At 53.5% G+C, this 25204-nt stretch overlaps 1 protein-coding gene across 4 annotated transcripts in view; it reads right to left on the bottom strand.

Moving 5' to 3' along the window:
* Nucleotides 1-2611: 2611 nt before the first annotated feature.
* DGLUCY (D-glutamate cyclase) overlaps nucleotides 2612-25204 on the bottom strand; it is a 99922-nt gene continuing 77329 nt past the window's right edge. For 2 of the 4 annotated variants that reach the window (XM_084884034.1, XM_084884033.1), the window contains 7 exons: nucleotides 23507-23767; nucleotides 20956-21055; nucleotides 17044-17195; nucleotides 12950-13069; nucleotides 9240-9391; nucleotides 3602-3774; nucleotides 2612-3374 (listed from right to left, as the gene is read on the bottom strand). In XM_084884034.1, the coding sequence (XP_084740160.1) occupies nucleotides 3625-3774; nucleotides 9240-9391; nucleotides 12950-13069; nucleotides 17044-17195; nucleotides 20956-21055; nucleotides 23507-23767 (935 nt within the window). In that variant the 3' untranslated portion in view covers nucleotides 2612-3374; nucleotides 3602-3624. The remainder of the gene's footprint in view (nucleotides 3375-3601; nucleotides 3775-9239; nucleotides 9392-12949; nucleotides 13070-17043; nucleotides 17196-20955; nucleotides 21056-23506; nucleotides 23768-25204) is intronic. The other 2 variants (XM_084884036.1, XM_084884035.1) reach the window with 2 other exon arrangements.

The following is a 25204-nucleotide window of genomic DNA, read 5'->3' on the forward strand; positions in this document are numbered from 1 at the left end:
CACAAGCAGCTGTTTCTTTGACCGTGTATCCCCAAGTGATGGCAGCGATTCATAAGGTCACCTCAAGAGGTGCCATGGTCTTCGGGGGTGGGGTTGGGGGAGGTCTCCCCTTTCATCCGCACAGGTAGGGGAAGGTGCACAAATAGAATCTCACAGGGGGTTGGTGGCCAAGTCTGGAAGTGGTTGATATCTCTGCCACTCACACTCCATTGGCCAGATCCCAGCCATAGGGCCCCAACCTCATGGCAAAGGAGGCTGGGAAATGTAGTTTTCCTATATATGCAGGAAGAGAGAGCGGGATTGGTGAGCATCCTGTTAATCTCTGACAGACAGCTCTTCAAGCCACTTCCACTTAATGGAGTATAAACGCTTCCCTTCCTGTACCGCATGTGAACAAACCCCACTTCTTCAGAGGCGATGCTTGGATTGGAAGTGGGACCAAGTCTGTCTGACCTGCGCCGAGGAGAAGGGGACCGTTTATCTGCCTCACGGTGCTTCTATGGATGCACTGTTTTTTAGGGGCTGGGACATCACATTGCTGACAGAGATTGAGTTTGTGCGAACAGCAGGTAAAGCACATCTTCTCCACCCTGCCCCGAGCAGTGGTCTTTTGAATCTGAGCGTTTGACCTTGTTGTGGAGACAATGGAACCCACATGGAATGGGTAGAGAGTAGGAAAATGCCAGGGGCTGGACGAGGTAGGGCTGTGGCCAGCAGGACCTGTGCCGTGAACAGCAGGAAACTACCTCAGAGCAGTACCTGGCTCAGCTGAGTGAGGTCCACTTGGCCAGGGGACAGACAGGGGGCTAGGAGCCCTGCCCCCCTTAGCTGGTTTGCTTGCCCTCAAGTCTCACCAGCAGGGGGGTGGGGCATGGGCACCTTAATGTGCCTGCCCTTGAACACCCACAGAGCATCCCAGACACTGTCTCCCTGGATCCCCCGAGCCCCGCAGGCTTTGAAATGCCCAGGGGATGCTCACGTGCCCCTGAGTCTCTCCTGGTTGAGACCCCAGTCCACCTCCACCCCCACCATACAAGGACAAGGTCACCTCTCGTCCCCGGGAACCAGCTGCTCCAGGCTGCAGCCACGCCCCTCCACATATGGACACAGCCCCTTCCCCAAGGCACAGCCACAACCAGAACAAACCCGAACAGAACTTGACTAAAGGCCTGAGCAGGAATCATATGGTGGGAAAGCATTCAAACTGGGTCCTAGAACTCAGAGCGCCAGCGGTCCCGGGGCGGGCCCCGCTACGGCGCCTTCTGCTGGCTTCCCTCACACCCTGGCCCCTGCGGCCGGGCTTCGGGCTTCAGGCCTGCCTCTCCCTGCAGAGGGGCTGGAGACACCTCACTCCAGAGTGAGGACCCCTACTCTCCGGCTCCTCTGGGCTCCCCCGGTCTGAGCCTTTTCCCCAAACAGCCGAATCACCTCCCCGTGAACTTCTGCCCACAGCAAAGACAGCCCAGTCCACAGCCACACCTCAGCCGTCCCTGCGCTGCCGGCACAGAGCTCCATTGCCGTTACGAAACCAAAGCACGTCTGTGGCTCCCCCCACATGAGTCAGAGACTGCCGGCAGCTAGGCCGGGGTGACGTTTGTCTCTCTGGCCACCAAGGTTTCAAAACTGCAGGGTGCCCTCTTATCTAAACCCCCTGTCACAGGGAGCTCTGAGCCTCAAACCAGGGCGGGCACTGTCACTGGAGGAGAGCTGGCCAGGGAAGCTTACCGCTGGGGCGGGTCAGGGAGCGGTGGTAGCTGCGGGCTGGAGGGATTGTGAGCTCATCACAGGGGCGCACTGGCCCCGATGCCACACGGCAGGAGCACAGTCTGCACCTGGGGGACTCCCCGCCAGAATGACAAAGGGAGGTCTGGACCCCCCACCCCAGCTATGTCTGGCCAGCGGCTCCACCACGCCCCTATGGGGGGAGCACAGGCCTTAACCCCAGATCACTCACTGTACACGGAGGCTTTACTGCGGAGTGCACAACTAGGGGTAGTAGTTTCTACAGCACGTGTTCCCTTCTTTCCAATCAACGCCCCATACAGACGCAAGCTAGACATGTTCAAGGAAATCAACTGGACCGTCAAACCTCAGAGGGAAGGCAGGGGAGGGGGGTAAGAGATCAACCAAAGGACTTGTATGCATGCATATGAGCATAACCAATGGACACAGACAGTAGGGGGGTGAGGGCATGTGTTGGGGGTGGGAGCAGCCAGGGAGAGGACAATAGGGAGGCGGGGGGAAGGAGACATATGTAATACTTTCAACAATAAAGGATTTAAATAAAATAAAATAAAATAAAAACTAAACAGGCTCAGTTAGCATCTGGGACTCTAGCTGGGAAGCAGGCCGCCGGCTCACCGCCCCCGCCCCGTCTGGATGAGTCAGCACGAAACACCACCGGGCTGGTCCAATAGGTATGTGTAAAGGGCTGTGGTCAGTGACTCGTTTCGGATTTTGTCGGGAAATGTGCAGAGGGGGATTGTGAAGGAGATAAGGACAAGCTGGCTAGCAAAGGTCTCTGTGAGTGACTTAGGTCCTAGAGAGCCTGACCTGGCCCCAGGCGCCAGCAGTGTTGCTGCCCCCGCCCCCCTGAGCAGGCCCCTGGGGGGAGGAAAGGGGTAGATGAAGAGGAGGTGGAGGAGGAGGAGGAGGAGGCTCCAAGATGGGGGCTCAGGAGGTGTGGGGGCTCAAGAGGTGAGGGACCGGGGAGGCGATGGTGAGAAATATAAGGTGGAGGGATCTTTTGCCTACGTCAGGGGTCGGCAAACTCATTAGTCAACAGAGCCAAATAGCAACAGTACAACGGTTGAAATTCCTTTTGAGAGCCACATTTTTTAAACTTAAACTTTTTCTAACGCCACTTCTTCAAAATAGATTCGCCCAGGCTGTGGCATTTTGTGGAAGAGCCACACACAAGGGCCAGAGAGCCGCGTGTGGCTCGCGAGCCGCGGTTTGCCAACCACTGGCCTAAGTAAACAGAATGCTGTTTGAAAAGAGAGCATTTCAGTCAGATCCCCAGTAGCTCGCCGCGATTGTATAGTGGTTAGTACTCTGCGTTGTGAAAAGAGCATTTCAAAGGTCTAAACATTTTGTTGGTTCTGGTAGTGAGTAAACCTCGAGTGCAGTCCCAGAGTTTCATGGATACCCACGTCACATCTGTGCCTTTTGCTACTTCACGGTGAGCCTGGGGGCTTGCTCACGGCTCTCTCGAACAAGTCCTGCTGCTGCCGCCTTCCCGATATTCCTTGCAGTGCATGTGGAAGCTTCTGGAGTGAGCAGAGCCATCGAGGAACGACAGGCCCCTTTTCGCCTGGTGCTTTATTGCTCACCGTGCGGTCTTCAGAGCACACCACGGGGGGCGGCCTTGGAGGCTGTGGGGAAGGAGGGGGGACAGCAATGCCTCTGGCGCCTCACCAACAGAAACCAACCCTGGAGGCCCCGGGGAAGGTCCCGTGGCCCACCTGCCCTCTGCCAGCCAGGAGGGGGCATGCAGAGTCCCAGGTCAGCTCCCGGGCTGGTGCACATTTGCAAGGCTGGTGCAGAGGGCCCTCAGGGACCCCTCCCCAGGTCCAGGCGGGGCCATCTGTCCCGTACCCACCACTACCGGTGCGATGTGTGTGGTCACTTGCGCCCCGTGGTGACGCCCAGCAGCGTCTGGATCATCTGGGCGTGGGTGCCGTGGAAGGGCAGCCCGTCCACCTCCATGCCCACGCGGCCCGAGACGCCGCTCCGCACGCCGTGCTGCACCAGGATGCTCAGCATTTTTTCTTCCTGAAACAGAAGGAGGCGGAGGAAGAGCTGGCGAACAGGGGAGGGAGAGGAAACACAGATGGGCACATACCTGGAGGAGGGAGCTAGCTGGACATGACATGGCCTCTTCTTCACCGCCGAGTGTTGATTAAAAATACGAATGCCACCAAAACCGGTTTGGCTCGGTGGATAGAGCGTCGGCCTGCAGACTGAAAGGTCCCGGGTTCGATTCTGGTCAAGGGTATGGACCTTGGTTGTGGGCACATCCCCAGTAGGGGGTGTGCAAGAGGCAGCTGATTGAGGATTCTCTCTCATCGATGTTTCTAACTGTCTACCCCTCTCTCTTCCTCTCTGTAAAAATCAATAAGATATATATTTTAAAAAAATACGAATGCCCCGGGAAGACCCGTCATGAAAGACAGTCCTGCTTCCTGCTTCGTCAGGCTCCAAACCCACTCGCCAGACGCGGCCACGGTTTGGGCTGTTTCTTCTGCATATTCTTCCCGTCATACGCTTTTTATGGAAACCTGCATTTTCCTCACACACACTAAAGAGTCCCTCCTTCGGCAGGGGGGCGGGCAGCGTGGGCTGCTTCCCGCCTGCCTCGCCCCTGCCCAGCTCTGCCTTCCCTGCCGCTGGCTCTGACTGTGCCATGAAGGCCCCATTCCTGCCGAGACACCGCTGTCAGCCTCCTGCAGGGATACGCCAAGTGCTGCTGCTTTCGCCTTCCCCATATTCCTTGCTGCGTGTGTGGAAGCTTCTGGAGCGAGCAGAGCCATCGAGGAACTACAGGCCCCTCCTCACGTGGCAGCCCAGCAGGCAGAGTGGTTGGGGGTCAGACAGACCCGGCTTGGGTCCTTCCTGGCAGGCGCTTTAACCTCTCTGTGCCTCAGTGGCCTCCTTTGTACAATGGGGGGCTGCAGGGGGGTATTGAGCTGTCTAACATGATGTGACTCCGCTCCTTCCCTTTCCCTCCACTTGGCTAAGCCACCAGCATGTCTGTCCCGGCCGAGGAACTCCTCTCCCGGGGGAAGGCAGATCTCAGGGAAAGCAAAAGGAGAGAGGACAGTGCCTGCGGGGAAGAAGGCCGACATGTCCCCCCCACCCCCTCATCCTCCACAAAGGGAGGAGGGGGCGAGAGGCCAGGACCAAGCAATCAAGAACAGGAAGAGGTGACAGCCTCCCGCTCAGGCTCTGCTGATTCATTCAGTCACCCAGCCAAGTCCGACTGAGCACCTGCTCCGTGCCAGGCCCTGAACGGGGTGGTGCAGTGGTGAAGGTGGCACGGTCCCTGCCTGGGGGTTCACAGCCTAGATGTGTGCTCAGGCAGGTACAGTCCAGGGGTTCACAGGACAGAGCGGGGCACCGGACCCCGTTTACTGGGGTGACTCACAGAGGAGGGCCGGCCAGGTCAGAAGAGCAGACGTGGGCCAAGCAAGTGGCTGCGAGGGGCACTCACTGAAAACGCTTTAAAACAATGCGGAGAGTGCTGGCAAGTGTCCCCGGGAACTGTCTCTGCTCTCGCTGCCCTGAGAGCCTGCGTTTCCGCTCTGCCCTGGAGGCCAGGGTGGAAGGGAAGGCTGAGTGTTTCCAGGGCGTTTGTCCAACAGCCCCTCCCAGGGGCCTCCAGGGGCCTCCCAGGGCCCGGGCAGCCCAGAATGGCACTTTCCGCCCTTTGTTCGGGCTTTGTCCTCCCATTTCTCTTCTCCATGGGCCACATCCTCTCTACGGGGGAATGCTTCTGGGACCCTCCGGCCATTTCCTCCCAGGACACTGTGGCTCCCACCATGCGCATCCTTTGGGTCCCAGGGAGGACCTCGTGGTCCTCAGGGTGCCCGTGGCCAGTCAACAGGAACTGGCTGGCAAGCAACCGCCAAGAGCCATGGCGATGAGCTGGACCGACTGTGAGTCCTGCACATCTCCCAGGAATCATCTCCCTTTCCCCCCTCCCAGGAGCCTCTTCAAGGGCAGAGGGTGCTGCTGGGGAGAAAAGGCCAGGGAGTGAGGAGGCAGAGAGCCTGGAGGCTGACACACCCCTCCAGGTGGAGCCTGGGAGCAGGAGGGGGGAGGGAGCACAGAAGGGGGGCAGAGTGGCACACGCAAGCTACTGTAGGGTCTCAGAGAATGGGCACTTCGCTCATTCAGAGAGCTCAAGGAAGGCTTTCTCACTGTGGGGACGACAGGGGCCCAGGACGACTTCCGGGCTTAGAGGCCCAGTGAGCGGCTGGTCACTAGCGACTCACAGCGGGAGCCTGTGGACCGGTATCCATGGTGAGGTGGTGTTGCCGTGCAAAGTGGGGAGGGAGAAAGGGGTCTCCTGGGAAGATGACCCCTCTTTATTTATAAAATGTAATCCCTTGTACACTTAAGCTTTCGGTGACTTACATCAGTTATGCCTCGCCAAAAAAAAAAAAAAAGTTAGAAAAAAAGTGGAGTGAGATGAAAGTGCTGGAAAGGAACGGGAGCCCAGGATGAGGCCAGAGGCCATGTTCCCGACTCTCTGCATCATCCATCAGATCAATTACCCACTCATCCATCATGGACCCATCCATCCAGCTAGCCAGCCAGCCAGCAGTCCTTCCGTCAGTCCGTCCATCTATCCATCCATCCGTCCATCCATCCATCCATCCATCTATCCTCAGTCCCTCCTGTCAGGTGTCATCAGTTGGCTCCTGGTCCCTAAGAAGGTCTGGGGAATGCTCTCTCGCCATTTGTCCTGCCTTCGATTACAACCCCAGGGCACGGCCCAAAGACCGGAGTGGGCAGGTGTGGCTCCCGGGCTCCTCCACATGGTGCCCACTGCTGGCACAGTTAGGATCAGACCGCTAAGAACTGTCCCTAAATATGGAAGGCCCAACCTACAACCAACTCACAGAGCAGGGATGAGGGACATTCCTCTGTCCCTAACCAAACAAGGCTCACCACCCACCATCTCAGGCCACAGCTCTGCCCAGCGTCTCCTGATGACTCAGGACCCCTCCAGGAGTGGCCACTGAACTCTGGTATGACCATTCTAGTTTTGCTCTTGAACACTGCACCACCTCATGTCCCTGCACTTTCCTGTGGCCCGGAAGGCCCTTCCTTACCTGCTTCTTATATCCTGCTCACCCTCTAAGACCCTGCTGAAGGCCACCTCCTCCAGGAAGCCTTCCTTGAGCTCTCTGGATGAGCTGAGTGCCCATTTTCTGAGTCCACACAGTAGCTTGCTTGTGCCCCACTTCCTCTTGTCTCCTGAAACTACCTTTCCTGTGGTGTCTCTGCTGTGGGTCCTGAGTTCCCTGCCCAGAGCAGGCCTGGATCTGACCCAGAGGAAGGGCTCAGCAAACACACGCTTGTACTTCTGCTTTAAAAATGTTCCTTTTTGTCTCCGCTATAAGGATGGTGCATTATTAATACATTTACGAAGGACGGGGTGGAAACTGGGAAGGAGAATTTTCCATCCCCGGGCTAAGTGTTGAGCTGTGTGACAGTTTGGCTCATTCTGCTGCCTGTGTGAATCAGGAGTCATGTGGGAGGCAGCCCCCTGTGTGTGTGTGTTTTTTTTCTGTTGTTGTTTTTTTTCCAATTAAGATCCAGTAAGCAAAGAAAGCACAGAAGGCCCTCTGGGTCCCTCTAGTCAGACCATTTCCCCAGAAGATGTCTCTTCCGCTGCGAGCCCTGCTTCTCCCTCCCCTCCGCACGGCAGCCTGGCATTACCAGGAACTGGTGCCCCTGCAGGACCTGGGCAACTTGTGAGCCATGCTGGGAAGAGCCCACAGTAGAGTCAGAGACGTGGACCCAGACCTCAGCTCTGCCTCTTAGCTGGTGGTGCTGGGCAAGCCGCTCCCCTCTTGGGGCCTCAGCCCCCTCACTTGGAAAACAGAGACACCCCCAATCCAGGGAGGTGCTGGAGAGACGGGGTGGGTAATTGGGGCAGGAGGGAAAGACAGAGGGAGAGATGGGCATGTTACAGAAAACCGGAGAAGAACAAAGCAATAGCAGAGAGATGTAGTTACATTTATTACGCGCGGGTCCAGAGGAAAATATCTCTCAAATTCTGGGCCCCAATATGCAGGAATTCACCCTATTTATATGATTTTACCTTCTCTGTCTCCCAAATATGGAGTGCTTCTGGCCCTTTTTGCAAGTTCTTAAAGAGCCCGTATGTGCTGGGCCTTGAGACCTCAACCAGAGCCCTAGCCTGGCGCCAACACTGATAACCTTGTCTGGGGAAGGTTTAATGGCCTAGCTGAAGTGGGAGTAGTCTTAGCAAGCAAGAATTTACAGAAGCCAACTAGCAGGGTTAAAATTTCAAACAGCAATTTTTCATATAAGATGGATGCTTGAGGCAGAAGGAAAAAGGGTTGGGAAGGGTACAAGACAATGTTTTTAGAAAGTCAGAAAAGAGGTGGCAGCAGGGACCGGTTTGGCTCAGTGGATAGAGCATCGGCCTGCGGACTGAGGGGTCCCAGGTTCGATTCCGGTCAAGGGCATGTACCTTGGTTGCGGGCACATCCCCAGTGGGGGGTGTGCAGGAGGCAGCTGGTCGATGTTTCTCTCTCATCAACATTTCTAACTCTCTGTCCCTCTCAATTACTGTGTAAAATCAATAAAATATATTTAAAAAAGAAAGAAAAGAGGCGGCAGTGACGGACTCTGGATCCTGGGACCAGACATCCTCCTCTATGCCAGCGCACCCCCGGCCAACTGCCCCCCACCTCCAGAGCAGCCTCCACTGAGCACTGAGCTGGTCCCCACCGCCCAGCTTTATGGTTCCCACCTTGCCTCATCTCTGAAGGTCTCCCCTTCTCCTGGGTTTATTCCTTCCAACCTCCTGCCCCAGATCCTCTTCCCTCCTCAGTCCTCCCACCTTCACACACTGTGGGCGGCTAATGGTCCCATCCCACCTGAGGTCTTAGTGCCCCGGCTGCATTGTCGGCTCCCTGGAAGGGGACCACAAGGTGCCCTGAAGGCAGCTGTAGGCACACCTCATTTTATTGCGCCCCACCTTATTGCACTCCACAGATACTGAGCTTAAAAAGAATTACCCCACCCCCACCCCCGAAGGCAAGACCCTCCACCAGCAAAAAGGGTGCGACTCACTTTATGGCCACACTCCCTTTATTGTGGTGGGTGGTCTGGAGCCCAGTCCCAATACCTCAGGTCTGCCTGTATATTCAGTTCTTCCCACAATGCTGCTGGCCTCCAATTTACAGACAACGGAAACGAGGCTCCGACAGGTTAAGCTATTTGCCCAAAGTCAAACTAGAAGGAAAACGGTCATTGATAGCAGGTCTTCCTTCATAATTTGGGATCATGAGTAGGTCAAAGCCCGCCCAATCCAGTCCAGCTGGGACACCTTTGCCTCTAGGTAGGCTCTGCCTCTGGCTGTTGACGGGCAGCCGTGGTGCTGGGCCGTGGCCTGGGCTCGCACACCAGGCCTACTCCTCACCCAGGGAGGAGCTGTTCCCATGGAGGGGCGGAGGGGGACAGTGGGGGGCTGTTACCTTAGCGACGGACGGGAGCGCCGCGGTCCAGTGCTGCTCCCCAGGTGGGTGGGAGGGCCCGGCGGCCTTCCTCAGGTATCGCCCGTGGGCCTCGCAGGAGTTCAGGATGTACAGAGCACAGGCCAGGGCGTAGCCTCCCCAGTTAGACACGCCTGGAACAACATGAGATTGCCACACAGAGCTGGTGACGAGGTCCACGGTCCATCCCCTTCCTCTAAGCATCGGAATGCGTCTCAAGAGTGGGCCCGAGACCCGTGGCGCCGGGGACTTGCTGGAAACACAGACTCCAAGGCTGTATCGTGGGACCTGCTTCATCAGAAGCTCGCTGGGGCCGTGGGGCCACGCGGAGGTTTAACAAGCCCCTCAGGTGATTGTGATTCAAGTTAAAGTGTGAGACGCACGGCTGCCCAGCACCGTTTGGGTATGTGTACCACCGTTCGCTCACTATAATTCACTGGCTGTAGGTGTATGTCGCTGTGAAAAGCTCGTAGGTTTATTGACTTTTGAGTCCTGCCTTCGGTTGCCTGGGCAGGGCCAGACCCAATGACTTCCGGGCCCGCGGGCAGCACGTTCCCCAGCCCTGCTCTGAACCACCTGGGTTTGTACTGTTAACGAGTCAGAGAACAGGATTCAGGCCACGCCCAGGAGCCCTTCCAGAACGCTCCCTATGGCGTGGCTGCCAGACCTCAGGCTGCATGGAAGCCTGTCCTCAGAGGGGCCCACAACAGCCTGGCACCTGAGTTGTATCAGCGCTTCCCTCCTCTTTGGTCAGCCCTAAAGGGCCAGTTCCCCCCTGGGGGCCACCTCACCGGCTCTTCTCCGAAACCTGCTGGAGCTAGTTCTCCCTCGGGTGAAGAGGATTGATCAAGGACTGCGGAGCTCCGTGTGTAGAGGATTAAGAGAGAGAGGGTGCCCTGGCCGGTGGGGCTCGGTGGTGATAGCACCGGCCTGAAAACCGAAGGATCTCAGGTTCATTCCCAGTCAAGGGCAACCACCTGGGTTGCCAGTTTGCTCTCTACCACCCAGTTAGGGCACCAGGGCACCTGGGGGAGGCAGCTAGTCAATGTGTCTCTCTCACAAAAATGTTTCTCTTTCTCTCCCCTCCCTTCCTCCTTTCCACTCTCTCTAGAAAGCAATGGAAAAAATGCCCTTTGGTGAGGATTAACAACAAATTAAAAAAAGGAAGGAAGGAAGGAAGGAAGGAAGGAAGGAAGGAAGGAAGGAAGGAAGAAAAGGAAAGAAAGGGAAGTTCTCAATCAGGGGAGAGAGGGACAGTGCACACAGCCCACCACAGGGTGACACAATCGTGAATGAGTCATTCGCAAAGGATTATGGGGCACTCATTTTGACTGATTTGGAAAAGGGTCATTTAATATGGGCCTGGGTAGAATTCACCAGAGGAAGAGTGAAGGTAGGAAAAATCCAAATACCCACTGAATACAAAAGATATGGCATGAAAATGCAAGTCATATATCAGAATAAGATGGTGAAGATTATGTGGTGTAATGATACCATAGTCCACTGATTCTATGATGCGCTTTTGTTTTTTACATTTACATCTCTGAAACTGAGATGCCTCTTGCACTCAATACCATCTTACAGATACAAACGGCAGTGTTTTTCTTTCTTAGCGATATATAAAATAATGGTCATTGTTGTCATCAATGGCACCTTATAGTCAATGGAACAAAGTAACTTGCTTCGGTTGAATGCTCACCATGTGTGGCACTGTTGTAAGGCCTTCCACAGGTTAGCCCCTGGCGCCCTTACAAGAAGCCTGTGAGGTATAGGTATTTATTATGATTTTAATTTACAAAACCGGGGAACAGAACAGAGGGGTTAAGTCACCTGCCTAAGGTCACACAGCTAGTAAGTGGTGGGCCTAAGACGTGAACTCAGGCTGCTGCCTCCAGAGCCCATACTCTTAAAATATATATTTTTAATTGTATTAAAAAAAAACAAAACCCACATAGAACTACCATCTCAGCCATTTTCAGGTGTATAGTATTAAGTATAACCACACTGTAAAGCCACTCCTGAGCCCATACTCAACCTCCCAGCAAGTGTGGAAATAAAAACGTACGCATAGTAATTCTAAAGGGAAAGAGAAGTATTTAAAATGCAGGGGTGCCAGGGAGAAACTACGTACAACGGGCATGCATGGAGCATGAGAACGAGAAGCAGGCGTGCAAAGCTGGACATGCTGGCTGTTCTGGGGAGACGGTGGTGTCTGTGCCCCTTCCATCCCCGTCACTGTCTGCCTTTTGGAAATATCTGGAGTATTGTTGTTACATCATCCTTCCCGCGGGGAAATTAAACTCATGCTGCATCGGTACAACGACAGGAGCCGTGCATGGCTGGATCCTGGGGTACATCGTGGGATCAGGCTCGTGAGGCTGGGAGGGCCCCACAACCAGGAAAGGAGCCTGGACTTGAGCCCCACATGCAGGGGCCCTGCTGCTGAGTCCCTCTGCAAACTCATCTTTGTGCTGATCTGGCCCCTCCCCCTGGGCGGCCAGGCCTCTCCCCCTGGGCAGGACAGGAGGACAGGACAGACAGGACAGCAGGCCTCTGGGGACGGGGCGCCAATGGCAGTGGACCCCGTCGGGCCTGACTGATGCTGGGCCCGGCTAGCTGCTGACCCTTCCCGGGTCTGCCTCCCTCCCTGGTGTCAGGAGCCGAGGACGGAAATGAGCAGGGCTCATCTGTACCTCCTGACTCCCTCTCCTGGGACCTCCCTCTGCCTGTGGCCCCGAGTCCACTCAGCCTGCTCCAAGCGCAGTGGATCTCCTGTGGCCGCCCCGCCCGGGCCTTACAGAGGTTTCCTCCGACCCTCTGTAAGTGTGAGGACAGCGAGGCTTGGGGATAAAAGCTGCCATCGGCCTGATTCCAGAGCCCTTGTTCTTTCTGGGCTACACGGAGCGGGAGGAACAGACGCCCTTCTCTGTCTTCAGGTCCCAGCGCTCCCGACCCCAGCTGGAGGGGCCCCGTTCACCCCCTGCAGCCCCACGCCCACAGGTCTTCACCCGAAGCTTTCATTCCAAACAGCCACCCTCTCCCCACGGCCACGTGGGATCCCCTCCTCTCTTTAGGGGACCCCACCTGCTGCTGAAGTCATCACCACATCAGGGATGCATCGACGGGTCAAGCCCTTGGGGTTTGACCAATTTTATGAAGAATCTAGTATCTGAAGATAAACTGGAGGAAACCTGAGGACTTCCAAAGAAATTCTCCCGAGGTTCTCTGCCCCTGGGATCCAAGGCCCCAGGGTAAGGGGGCCGGCAGATAACGGATCTGCCATCAGCCCGCAAACACCGAGGCCTGAGGTTTCCGCCTCCTCTTCTGGGTGTCCCGGCTGAAAAGCCAACCCAGAGTAGAGACCAGAGACGCAGCCTGTGGACATCTCTTCAGATGCCTACCTGCTATCTCCACGTCTTCTTTGTGAGCTGTCTGTTTCAGGTCTTTTGCCCTTGTTTTAATTGGGCAGTTTGTTTTCTTATTGTGGAGTTTTAAGCGTTCTTTGTATTTATTTATTTGTTTGTTTGTTTGTTTATTTATTTATTTATTGGATAAACTTGTGGCTAGACAGGCTGTGAGCCAGGCCCCACCCCCTGGGCAGCCAGGTCCCTCCCCCTGGGCAGCCAGGCCCCGCTCCCTGGGCAGCCTGGCCCCGCCCCCTGGGTGCACTGGCCAGCCCTCCTAGCACTCACCAGCGATGACAGCGAAGTCAGCCTCCACGTCACAGGCAATGACATCCCCATTTCGTATGTGGCTCTTCACGGCCTCCTTCACCTTGCCCATCCCAAGCTCATTGCCTCCGTCACCAACCCCTAAAGGAGAGACAAACCGAGTCAGTATATATACAATAGGATCAGGCCAAAAGGGGTTTGTGGGGCAGGGCCATCCCTCGACACGGGCCTCACTGCCTCTGGGAAAAGAAGGGAGTTGGCTCTGGATATATTTCCAGACAACCAGGAGATGTACGTCTCCTTTAGGTATTCTAGAAAATTCTCTAGTTAAAAATGAGTCAACGTTTGGCCCAGCCAGTGGGTGAGCATCCCTCAGTGGTTGAGCGTCAACCTATGAGCCAGGAGGTCACACTTTCCTTTCCTGTTGCCTCTTCAGTCGTGCATTTCTGTTCCGGTTCCAATGCCTCCTCATTGGTCAGTTCCTCAGGAACCACCGCTAGGAACTGCTCAATGCCATCTGCACCTGCAGCCGGGCGTTTGCCATCTCAGCCACAGCCTGGGTGATTTTTGCAACCTCCTCATCCCTGGCAAGTCCTTTGACATCGTGGACAAACCTCCTGAGTGTCTTCTTCCACTCGCCATTCACACATGGCGGGAGGACATCAGCCCAGCACAGCAAGGCTCCTGACACGGAGATAGAGGCTGCAGTCCTTGGTAGCCGAATCAGTGTATTCTCAGTGTCTTCCTCCCGAGGCAGCAACAGCCTGGGCAAGGGTCACCCCCCGGGAGTAGGTCTTAAATGCTGGTGTAACTTCTCAATGGATTGTTTGGATCAAAGAGATGGTGTCTGGAGACAGAAACACCACTTTGAGATTGGGATGGAGATCACCAATAAGAGGAGGGTGTCTGGAGCATTGTCAACGATAAGCAATATTTTGAAAGACATGTTAATCTCCAAGCATACCTCTCCCTTGTGCTGACATAGCAACTCAGGAGGGCATCCTGGGAGAGGAGCTGGGTCACCCAGGCCTTCTTGCTGCCCCTGGAGGACAGCGCTCAGTGAAAAGCTCCAGGCCCCGGGGTTTGCCCTGTGCCATATTAAAGGGGTTCAATCTGTAGCCTGTAGCCCTGTCCTTAGAAGCCTTGAAACCTGGCACGGCCTTGGCCTCCACGTGGACGAAAGAACGTTCAAGCATCTGTTTCCAGAATAGGGCGGTTTCCTCAGGATGGACTATTTGTTCTGGCAAGTAGTTTCCCTCCATCATAAGCTTATCTAGAGCTTCCAAAAATTCTACTTCTCCAGCTGCCTTCACTCCAGCACTGGCAGACTCACCACTCACTTTCACATCATGTACGAATAACAATTCTTTTTTAAAAAGGATATGCTTATTGACTTGAGAGAGAAAGGAAGGGGGAGAGAGGGAGGCAGGAAGGGAGAGAGGGAGGGAGGGAGAGAGAGAAAGAGAGAGAGAGAGAGAGAGAGAGAGAGAGAGAGAGAGAGAGAGAGAGGGAGAGAGAGAAACATGGATCGGTTGCCTCCTGTATGCACCCTGACCAGGGACCAAACTCACAACCTGGGCACGTGCCAGACCAAGAATCAAACCAGTGACCTTTGGGTGTACAGGACGATGCTCCAACCAACTGAGCCACACTGGCCAGGGCTGAATGCTGTTCTGGAAGTGTTTAAATCACCCAGAGCTGGCAGCAGATTCACCGTAGTAGGGCCCACCCTTTTCTTTCAAGGTCACCAATAAACCTTGTGCTTGGTCGTGACCGTCATGGTGCTGAGAAGGACGTGCTTCTGTGTCTGGTCCCGAATCCAGATCATCAGAAGCTTCTCCATGCCTGACATGGCACCTTTTCAGGTTTCCATTGGTCTCTTTGCTTTCAATGAAGCAGATCCTTCAATGACTTTCATTGCTTTGTTTGTTTGTTTGTTTGTTTGTTTGTTTTGTTCTTCAAAATGGTAGCTGTGGTGGAATGGGATAGGCAGACGGGTGAGCAGTGACCGTCGCTGATCTGCCATCTTCGGAGTCCTTAACCATTTTTAATTTAATTTCAATCACTGGACATGGACGCCCCAATGGCTTCAGCCTGCACCCTGGGTGCTTTTTCGGAACAGTTTGCAGACCCGGGACAGCCCATCGGAGGAGGGGAATAATGGCAACACCTCGTAGGGGAATTTGGTCTATTTCGGTCTCTGCTCTTGAGCATTTTATGACTTTCATCCCTGTGTTCCTGACGGAGCTCACAGTGTCTCTGCGAGGGCCAGGGCTCGGGCGGTAAGCGAAAGGTGGGTGTCTGGGTTCTCAGTGAGCGCTCCGTGCAGGACGAGGCGGCTGCCTGGTAAATGGAATGGGGTGTTTGTTGGTTGAGTAGTAAGAAATGACAGCCAGGTAAGGAGTCCTGCTGAGCATGGGCTATTGGAAGCCACGGGAGGGACTTAAGCCACCGAGGCCCAGAGAACTATCCAGAGGCCCACAAAGGGGGCAGCTTGGTGGTGCAGATGTCAGATCCCCTGGGATCTTGGGGAGGAGGGGTTGGTGTGGGATCAGCACAGGTTGGGGATCTGTTTGACGGGAACTGCAGCTCCTTTGGACCCCGATTGCTCCTTTGGACTCAGACACCCTTTCCTTCTCCACCCTGGGAATTCTCCCACTGCCCACCCTCCCCCCCCCCCCCCCCCCCAGGCTCTAGGTCCTAGGCGCCGGCCCAGAGCGACAGGAACCACAAAACCAGTGACACCGGTGCCTACCACGCCCGAGGCCACTTCTGGGAAAGACCAGGGTGGGTTTGCACGAGCTCTCTGCTCTGCCGGGAAGACTTTCATTGACTCATTAGAACCTTAAAAGCCCGAGGTGACTAATGAGTCTGGGAAAGGCTCCCGGTTGGAGAAAACGGATGAAGGCAGACTGAATGGCCATCGGGTTAATGGCTGCAGGGTCTGATCCCTGATGCCCCCAGGGGAGGACGCCTTACAGAAATCCACCGAGTTCCTGAAAAGCTCCGCTCCCAGTCCGCCCGGCAGCAGCCATGAGCTGGGCAAGATAGAGAAGCCTCCTGTTTGGACACTAGACCTGCCTTCCCTGCCTCACGGGGTCTTAGAGAAGCTTCAACAATACAGCAAATGGGAAGCCTCTGAAAACGATCACTTCTGTGCTTTCCACGAAGGACCACGCTAGGATACTGTTAGCAGTCAAGAGTTGGCACTGTATTTAAAAAATAAAAAATAGCCAAGACCGGTTTGGCTCAATGGATAGAGCGTCGGCTTGGGAACTGAAGGGTCCCGGGTTCGATTCTGGTCAAGGGCATGTACCTTGGTTGCGGGCATATCCCCAGTGGGGGGTGTGCAAGAGGCAGCTAATCGATGACTCTCTCTCATCGATGTTTCTAGCTCTCTATCTCTCTCCCTTCTTCTCTGTACAAAATCAATAAAATATATTTAAAAAATAAAAAAATAAAAATAAAATAAAAAATAAAAAATAAATAAAAAAAATAAACCTTCTGCTGAAACCGGTTTGGCTCAGTGGATAGAGCCTCGGTCTGCGGACTGAAAGGTCCCAGGTTCGATTCCGGTCAAGGGCATGTACCTTGGTTGTGGGCACATCCCCTGTAGGAGGTGTGCAGGAGGCAGCTGACTGATGTTTCTCTCTCATCGATGTTTCTAGCTCTCTATTCCTCTCCCTTCCTCTCTGTAAAAAAAAAAATCAATAAAAAAAAATATTTTTAAAAAAGAAATGGCACTAATCACATAGCTAACACATGTTTTAAAATTAAGATGCTTCCTAAGATGACACATAGTATACTTGGTACATTCATCCCATGCGTCCACCATAATATGCCAGGCCTTGATATTATTATTAATTCTTCTTCTTCTTCTATTGTTCGTTTTAATAGTTTAGAGTTGGGCAAAGATGCAAGGCTCCATGCCATTTCCCTTGGTTGCCTGTGGGAACGTTGGCTTTCTGAATGACGTGGTGGTTATTGTCCATGCAGACCCTCTGTGGGGTGGGGAACAATGGTCCCCATAAAACTCTTTCCTGTCCTCTGTTCAATAGCCAATAAAAAGGCACTCGGTGCGGGCACGTCCTGAATTCTCGGTGCCTCTTGCTTACCGGTTGATGCGATTCCAGGAATTTTCCGTGCTGCCAGGAAAAGGTCGTCGATGGGGTCCACCAAATGCTTGATGTTCATTTTCCTCGCGTTGTAGTAATTGCCGTCCGCAGCCCTGCCTGCGCGCTCGATCGCCACCAGGTGGTCGAACCTGCTGGGAACAAGAACACAGCGTCCTGGAGCAGAGGTGGCGGCCTTGGAGGACACGTCCCGCCCTCTTGGATTCCTTCATTCCTACAGAACTTAGCTGGACATCTGCTCCGTGGCGGGGCCTGTGCTGGAGCTTGTCTATCTCCGTGGTCGGCAAACTGGGGCTCTCGAGCCACATGCAGCTCTTTGGCCCCTTGAGTGTGGCTCTTCCACAAAACACCATGCCCCGGGAGAGTCTATTTTGAAGAAGTGGCGTTAGAAGAAGTTTAAGTTTAAAAAAGTTGGCTCACCCTAACCGGTTTGGCTCAATGGATAGAGTGTTGGCCTGCGGACTGAAGGATCCCAGGTTCGATTCTGGTCAAGGGCATGTACCTTGGTTGTGAGCACATCCCCGGTGGAGGGTGTACAAGAGGCAGCTGATGGATGTTTCTCTCTCATATGTTTCTCTCTCTCTCTCCCTTCCTCTCTGTAAAAAATCAATAAAATATATATTTTTTAAATTTGGTTCTCAAAAGAAATTTCAACTGTTGTACTGTTGATATTTGACTAATGAGTTTGCCGACCACTGGTCTATCTGATCATGGTAAGAAACAATGTCAGAGCCAAAACCGGTTTGGCTCAGTGGATAGAGCATCGGTCTGCAGACTGAAAGGTCCCAGGTTCGATTCCGGACAAGGGCATGTACCTTGGTTGTGGGCACATCCTCATTAGGGGGTGTGCAAGAAGCAGCTGATCGATGATTCTCTCTTATTGATATTTCTAACTCTCTATCCCTCTCTCTTCCTCTCTGTAAAAAATCAATAAAATATATTTAAAAAAAGAAACGATGTCAGAATCTTTAGAGATTTATCAGAGTCGGAGGCCATGACAGCTGGAAGGCTGAAAGTCAGGGTCACGGCCGTGGGCATTGCTGGAGCCTGGTCCAGACCTCCATGAACTGGCATCCAGTGGTGTGAGTGTGGCTGCTATTGGCCCACCACTGCCACATCCAGGCTCCTGCTCAGTGTACAGGCACAAATAGACAAAAGGAATTGAAATGTTAGACCAATGAATCTACCACGTGATGAGCTTCCTTAGACAGAGGCAGAGAGGTAAGGGGCACAGGTGGCGTGGTGGTGAGGATGCAGGCTGTGAGCTGTGCAGGTCCTCATGCCACTGGCCCTGGGTAAGCGGCTTCACCTCTCTAGAGAAACTGCACTTTTATATCTCTCTAAATTTGCCCCCCACCCCATGATGGAGTTCTTCAAAATCTTAACTGTGCTGTGAAAACAGTGTGGGGCTACTAAAAAAAAAAACCTAAATGGAATTGCCATGGGACCCAGCAATTCCACTGCGGTATGCACCCCAAGGAAGGAAAGCCGGGCGTTGAAGAGGTGGTCACACACCCATGGGCCTGGCAGCATTGCTCACAATGGACAAAAGGTGGGACCACCCAAGTGTCAATCAGCCAGATGCGGCCTCGCATGCCATGGAACAGGACTCCACCTTCAAAGGACAGGACGTCTGATACCTGCTCCCATGGGCACGCGTCTCAAGGACGTTTCGCTCAGTGAAACAAGCAGGTCAGGTCGCTAAAAAGGCAGATCCTATGGGATTCCATGTATGTGAGGGCCCTACAATCGGAAACATGTAGAGACATAAAGCAGAACGGCAGGTGTCAGGGGCTGGGGGTAGGGAGGAATGTGAATGGGGACAGAGTTCCCGCTGGAAATGAGGACAGAGTTGTGCTGGAGGTGGGTGGTGGGGACAGCTGCACAGCAACGTGTATGTCCTTCACGACACAGACCTGCACACTCACAACGGCACATGTCACCACAATAAAGACAGCATCGCAGCCCCGGGTGCTTTCTCTGTGCCCGTTCTGGAAAACAAGGCTTCCTGCCGGCCACATGCCTTGGTTGGGCTGGAATGAGGTGGACGAGCAGCCCTGAGCAGGTGCTGGAAGGTCACCCCAAGCAACGTGCCCCGAGCGGGACAGGTGGCCACTGAGAAGCAAAGCGACTGAGGAAGGAGCAGGCCTGAGTTCCCTCCGGGTGGACATTACTGGTGATGGAAACCAGCCCAGCACTGAGCTCTGGGCGAGACCTATGCAGCCTCTGTTCTAGGACAAGAGCACTGAGTCTGGACCTTCTGCAGGAGCACTCAGCGCCCCCCTCCTGAAGGCGCATTGGTGAAAAATAATAAATAGATAAATAAATAAATAAATAAATAAATAAATAAATAATAAATAAAATATGTAAATATTGCTGATTTCAGAGAGGAAGGCAAATAGAGAAAGAGATAGAAACATCAATCATGAGAGTCATTGATCAGCTGCCTCCTGCAAGCCCCACACTGGGGTTGAGCCCAAAACCCGGGCATGAGCCCTGACTGGGAATCAAACCATGACCTCTTGGTTCACAGTCAATGCTCAACCACTGATCCACACTGGCCTGGCTGACTTTTTTTTAAGCCAGAAGAGCCCGGTTAGCTACCCAGGAAGGAGTTCACTCTTGGGAACCAGCTCCCTGGAAAGTTAGTGCATCTTCTCTAAAGAGCAGAGGCCTCTCTGCCTGTGATCAGATCTGCCTCCCCTCCCTCCATCCCTCCTCTCAGCAGGGGATCGGATTGGCTCCCTCCCTCCCTCCTCTTAGCAGGGGATCCGATCTGCCTCCCCTCCCTCCCTCCTCTCAGCAGGGGATCCGATCTGCCTCCCCTTCCTCCCTCCCTCCTCTCAGCAGGGGATCGGATCTGGCTCCCCTCCTCCCCCAGGAGGAGTTTCTAGCTTCTCCCTCATGAGTCGGAGCTTTGTGTGTGTGTGTGCCACCCTTTCAGGGGTCATAAACTTTTCTAACAGGCACCACACACATTCTCACAGCTTGGAACATCGGATTTGCAATCACACTTTTCCTTGGTGACGGAGGGTCCTCAGGGGGACACCTGCCTTTGCTGTGAGCTGCCATATGGCTGTGCCCTCCATCCAGGCCTATGCAAGCAGTACCCTTCAATTCTACGCGTTAGTGGGTGGTAAACAAGATTTATTGGGTCAGGTTAACATTTTCTGAAAAGCAGATGAAAACAGAGTAGAACAGAACAAAACAGACTAGACCAGATTAGAATGCATTGCCTGAAGCAAGTAAATACTGTTACTTGGAAACTTCTGTTTCAATTGTGTGTGTGTGTGTGTGTGTGTGTGTGTGTGTGGTTTGCAATGCGAAATGTATTACTGTGGGCTGCTGTTAAAAACGTTTGCAAAACACAGCACCAAAATTTACAAGGTCTGAAATGCATCCTACGTACACACAGAAAAGAAGTGTTTTTCCAAGTGTTTGACCACAATACACAGTAAAACACACACACACACACACACACACACACACACACACACACGAAGTTTCACAAGCCAGTACTCGCTATTACTACACAGGACACGCCATGACATCTCTATTTCATGTGACAAAGGTGCTGACTACCCCGCACTGGAATGACTTCCTGGCTCTCCAACGGGTCATGATCTGGTTTGAGAAACATGCTTGTGTTTTATCACCTTCTCCCTCCAAGAAGACGTGCTATCTCTCAGGGACCTGCGACATGGAGAGGCCCCCTGAGCTGCCCCCAGTCACCCTGAACCCCCGGCCTTGCTGGCTAGTCTGGCCCATTGGAGCCCGGGGCCCACGGCTTTGTTCTCTCTGGGGGGCTGACGTGTGCAGGGACGCAGTTGTCAAAGTTAACAATCCGTGGCCTCTCCCACCACCACCCACTGTAAACAGGGCGGGGCCACGTACCTGGGAGACTTGGGGTTCCTCTCATCGCAGAGAAATGCCTGGGCAGCTCCTGCGGATCCGCTCTGGTAGGTTAGGAGCGGGAGTGGGGTCTTCAGAACACCTTGACAAGGCAGACAAAGATTGGACACATCAGCCCTAACCTGTTTGGCTCAGTGGATAGAGCATCGGCCTGCGGACTCTAGGGTCCCAGGTTCGATTCCGGTCAAGGGCGTGTACCTTGGTTGCGGGCACATCCCCAGTAGGAGGTGTGCAGGAGGCAGCTGATCGGTGTTTCTCTCCCATCGATGTTTCTAACTCTCTATCCCTCTCCCTTCCTCTCTGTAAAAAATCAATAAAATATATTTAAAAAGAAAAAGAGTGGGCACGTCAGCCTCTTGTGGGTGTGGGGAATTCCTGCTTGCTTCCCCTAAAGCTTCTTCGGAAATGATCGTTTCCAGGATCAAAGGACATGTCGCTGTAGAATTCTTTGCTGGGTCCTCGGAGACCTCGACCCAGAGAATACAGAGGTATATTTCCTTTTAGTCCTGAGTAAACTCTAAGGCTGGTGGAGGGGGAAGTGAAATTGGGCTGGTGCCACCAATATTGTGAGCTAGGAAATGTGCTCCACACGAATGCCACCATACCACACCAGGGACAGTGAGCAAGACTTTGGCCGAGATGTGACAGACACTCTCTCACCCAATGCTCGCAATGCTGTGTGACAAGAACCATTGTGACACCCATTTTACAGAGGAGGAAAACCGAGGCTCGGGGATGCTAAATCACTCGGGCAAAGCCAAGTATATAGGTCAGTGTCACAACACCAGTGCCCACCTGACTAGGAAGCCCACAGCAGAGCAGAGCTATGAGGTACCGCCCAGTGGATCACATCGGTCTCCACGTATTCCTTCTGTGCCATGCAGGAGGCAGCCGATGGGTGATTCTCACCTATCATTGATGTTTCTATATCTCCTTATCCCTTCCTCTCTCTGAAATCAATTAAAAAAAAATTTTTAAAAAACCCACCAAAACACACAACCCAAACACATACCTTTAAAAAAACAAACACCGAAGCCAGAACACGGCCTTCTCTTCTCAGTGCCTTAGGACTCCCCGTCACCCCCAGAATAAAAGCCCAGGAGCTCACAGTCCCCCTGAGGCCTCTCCCAGTCTGACCCCTGTGACCTCCATGTCCCCCTCCCCAGGTTCTCTTCTCCTCGTCCTTTCTGGGCGAGTCAGCTGACCACTGCCCTCTCTTCACCTCCACCTAATGGCCTCTGCCCTGGCGAAGGTCACAGCCTGAGACATTCTTCCTCTGGCCAGCCCTGGCCCCACTGCTTCATTGACTTCAAGTCTTGGCTTCAATGGCACCTTCTCCAGGAGGTGAACATCCTGTTTAAAATATCAGGCCCCTCCCGGGACTATCTACACTTTACTTTTTCCACGTGTTTCTATTGTCTGTCATGCTCCAGGACAATAGACGGCCAGGAGGGTGGGGTTGTTTTCAGTTTTGGTCACTGATGGATTGCAAGAGCCAAAAATAGTGGCTGGCACACAGGAGGTGCTCACCATACATTTGCTGTGTGATGTGATACGGATGCTGTATGTTCAGACACGTCCTTTTTGAAACGTCTGAAGGAATGGGGGCTTTCGGGTATGCCTACCTAGGGTTGAAACTCTTTTGAGAGGCTAAAAAGGATTTGTGTCTCCTGGAGAATGCATTTTGGCACCAACTGGTTTGGCTCAGTGGATAGAGCATTGGCCTGCGAACGGAAGGGTCCCAGGTTCCATTCTGGTCAAGGGCATTGTGCCGTAGTTGTGGGCACATCCCCAGTAGGGGGTGTGCAGGAGGCCGCTGATCGATGTTTCTCTCTCATTGATGTTTCTAACTCTCTAGCCCTCTCCCTTCCTCTCTGTAAAAAATCAAATATATATATATATATATATATATATATATATATATATATATATATATTTTTTTTTTTTTTTAAGAATGCATTTTGAGGGACAGAGAGCTGGGCAGTGAGAAGCAGGAGAGATTCACCAGGCTCCCAGCTTATGCCTGAACAACACTGGATGAAGGAGGGTGAGATGCCCGAGGCAGGATGAAGGAGGGTGAGATGCCCGAGACCCATCTCGGCACCCCAGCCTGGCAGCCCCATCGCTCACAGCTCTGTGCCCACCTGTGTGCTCCAGGAGCCCGAGCAGCGTGGGGCAGCCCTTCCCATCTGGGCCAGACGAGATGCTGCCATTTGAGCCTCTTCGGTCACTCTATTCTCAGCTCTCCCAGCCCCTACGCCAGGGGTCTAGGCATGCCCTGGGTTGCCAAGAGTCCTCTGTAGGCCACTCCCACCTCTCATAGGTTAGGTTTCAGGTACCTGGGTTCAAATCCCAGATCACCTGGCTCTCTCAGAGCCTCAGTCTCTTCCTCTATACAATGGGGATGATGTGGCTTATACTGAAGAGTGGTTCTGAGCTGGAAGGACTTACAACGCCTGTGTGGAGTGCACACACAGCCGAAGTTCCACAAACACCGACACCTTCCGCCCTCCGCCCTCGCCTCACCGCTCACCTTGCTCAACGGCCTCTTCAACAAGCTTCTCGAACAAGCTCAAGGCTCTGAGGTCCACAACCATGGAGACGCCCTTCTCCAAGGCCTGCAGGAAGGCGGCCAGGGCGATGGCGCCCGGGGGCCCGTCCGTCTCTTCCGGAGGCTCGTGGTTGAAGTGCGTGGGGAACCCGGTGGCGAGGAGCACCGAGCGGCCGTGGGACAGTGCCAGGGAGGCCCTCAGCAGCTCGTCTTTGCGCAGCAGGTGCCCGATGCCCCTGTTGCCTAAAGTTACCAATAAAATAATAAAATCACAAAATAATATAACTGTGTTTCAAGGAGAAACTCATGCAAACGGTAGTTTGTTTCTTTGTCTGTTTCAGAGGTAGTTTTATTAAAAATATATTTTTATTGATTTCAGAGAGGAAGGGAAAAGAAGAGATAGAAGCATCAATGATGAGAGGGAATCGTTGATTGGCCGCCTCCTGCACGCCCCCTGCTGGGGATCAAGCCCTCGACCTGGGTAAGTGCCCTTGACCAGAATCAAACCCGGGATCCTTGAGTCCACAGACCGAAGCTCTATCCACTGAGCCAAACCAGCCAGGGCTCAGAGGTAGTGTTGAAGGATGTGCCAGAGGCTGCCATTTGTTCACCAGAACGTATCCTCTGCCCCTGCCCCACCGGTGAAGGTCAGTGGGGTACATGGCTGGGCAGCCTCTCTCAGTTGGGCTGAAAGGGAATAAGAGTAGGAGTGATGTGTGCCACCTTCTGGCCATGGACCTCCCATGCACTCCTCCAAGCTCTTCCTTTCCTGGGAGTTGGGATGTTGACAACTGGCGCCCTCTAGGGGTCTCATGAGGTGATGGCAGAATGCTGGGTCCCTGAGTGACCTGGTGGAGCAGATCCCCTTCCTGCTGAACTTGAATACCCAAGCCAGAAGTTCCACCCTGGACTGTTATGTGACAGGCATCTATTTCTATTTTATTTTATTTATTTATTTTAAATATAATATATTTTATTGATTTTGTACAGAGAGGAAGGGAGAGAGATAGAGAGTTAGAAACATCGATGAGAGAGAGTCATCAACCAGCTGCCTCTTGCACACCCCCTAACTGGGGATATGCCCGCAACCAAGGTACATGCCCTTGACCGGAATCGAACCCGGGACACTTCAGTCCCCAAGCCGACGCTCTATCCATTGAGCCAAACCGGTTTCGGCTATTTCTATTTCATTTTATTTGAGCAAAGCATCTCGGGGCTTATTGGTTACAGCAAACCTCACAGAAGGAGGAAGGGACATGGTACTGTCTCAGTGGGGGATTCCCCAAAAGGAGACCCTAAGACATCAGAGTATTTCGATGGAATGTGAGTGCAGCTATTTCCATGGGAAGTGAGTCGGGGAAAGAAGCCAGAAGGTGGAAGAGGAGACACGGTAGAGAAAAAGGAGAGAGGCCGCTAACGCACATGTGGGCCAGCAGATGAACCCTGAAGGCATCTGGGGCTCAATCCGGTGAGAAGTGGCGTGGAGCCTGGCCAGTGTGGCTCAGTGGTAGAGCGCAGACCCACGCGCCAGGAGGTCATAGTGCAATTCCTGGTCAGGGCACATGCCCGGGTTGCACGCTCGTTCCTCACTAGAGGGCGTGCAGGAGGCAGTGGACCAAGGATTCTCTCTCATCGTGGATGTCTCTCTTTCTCTCTCCCTCTCCCTTCTTTTCTAAAATC

The sequence above is a fragment of the Pipistrellus hanaki genome (genome assembly GCF_964339955.1).
Source record: "Pipistrellus hanaki genome assembly, chromosome: 1".
Classification (NCBI taxonomy): Eukaryota; Metazoa; Chordata; class Mammalia; order Chiroptera; family Vespertilionidae; genus Pipistrellus; species Pipistrellus hanaki.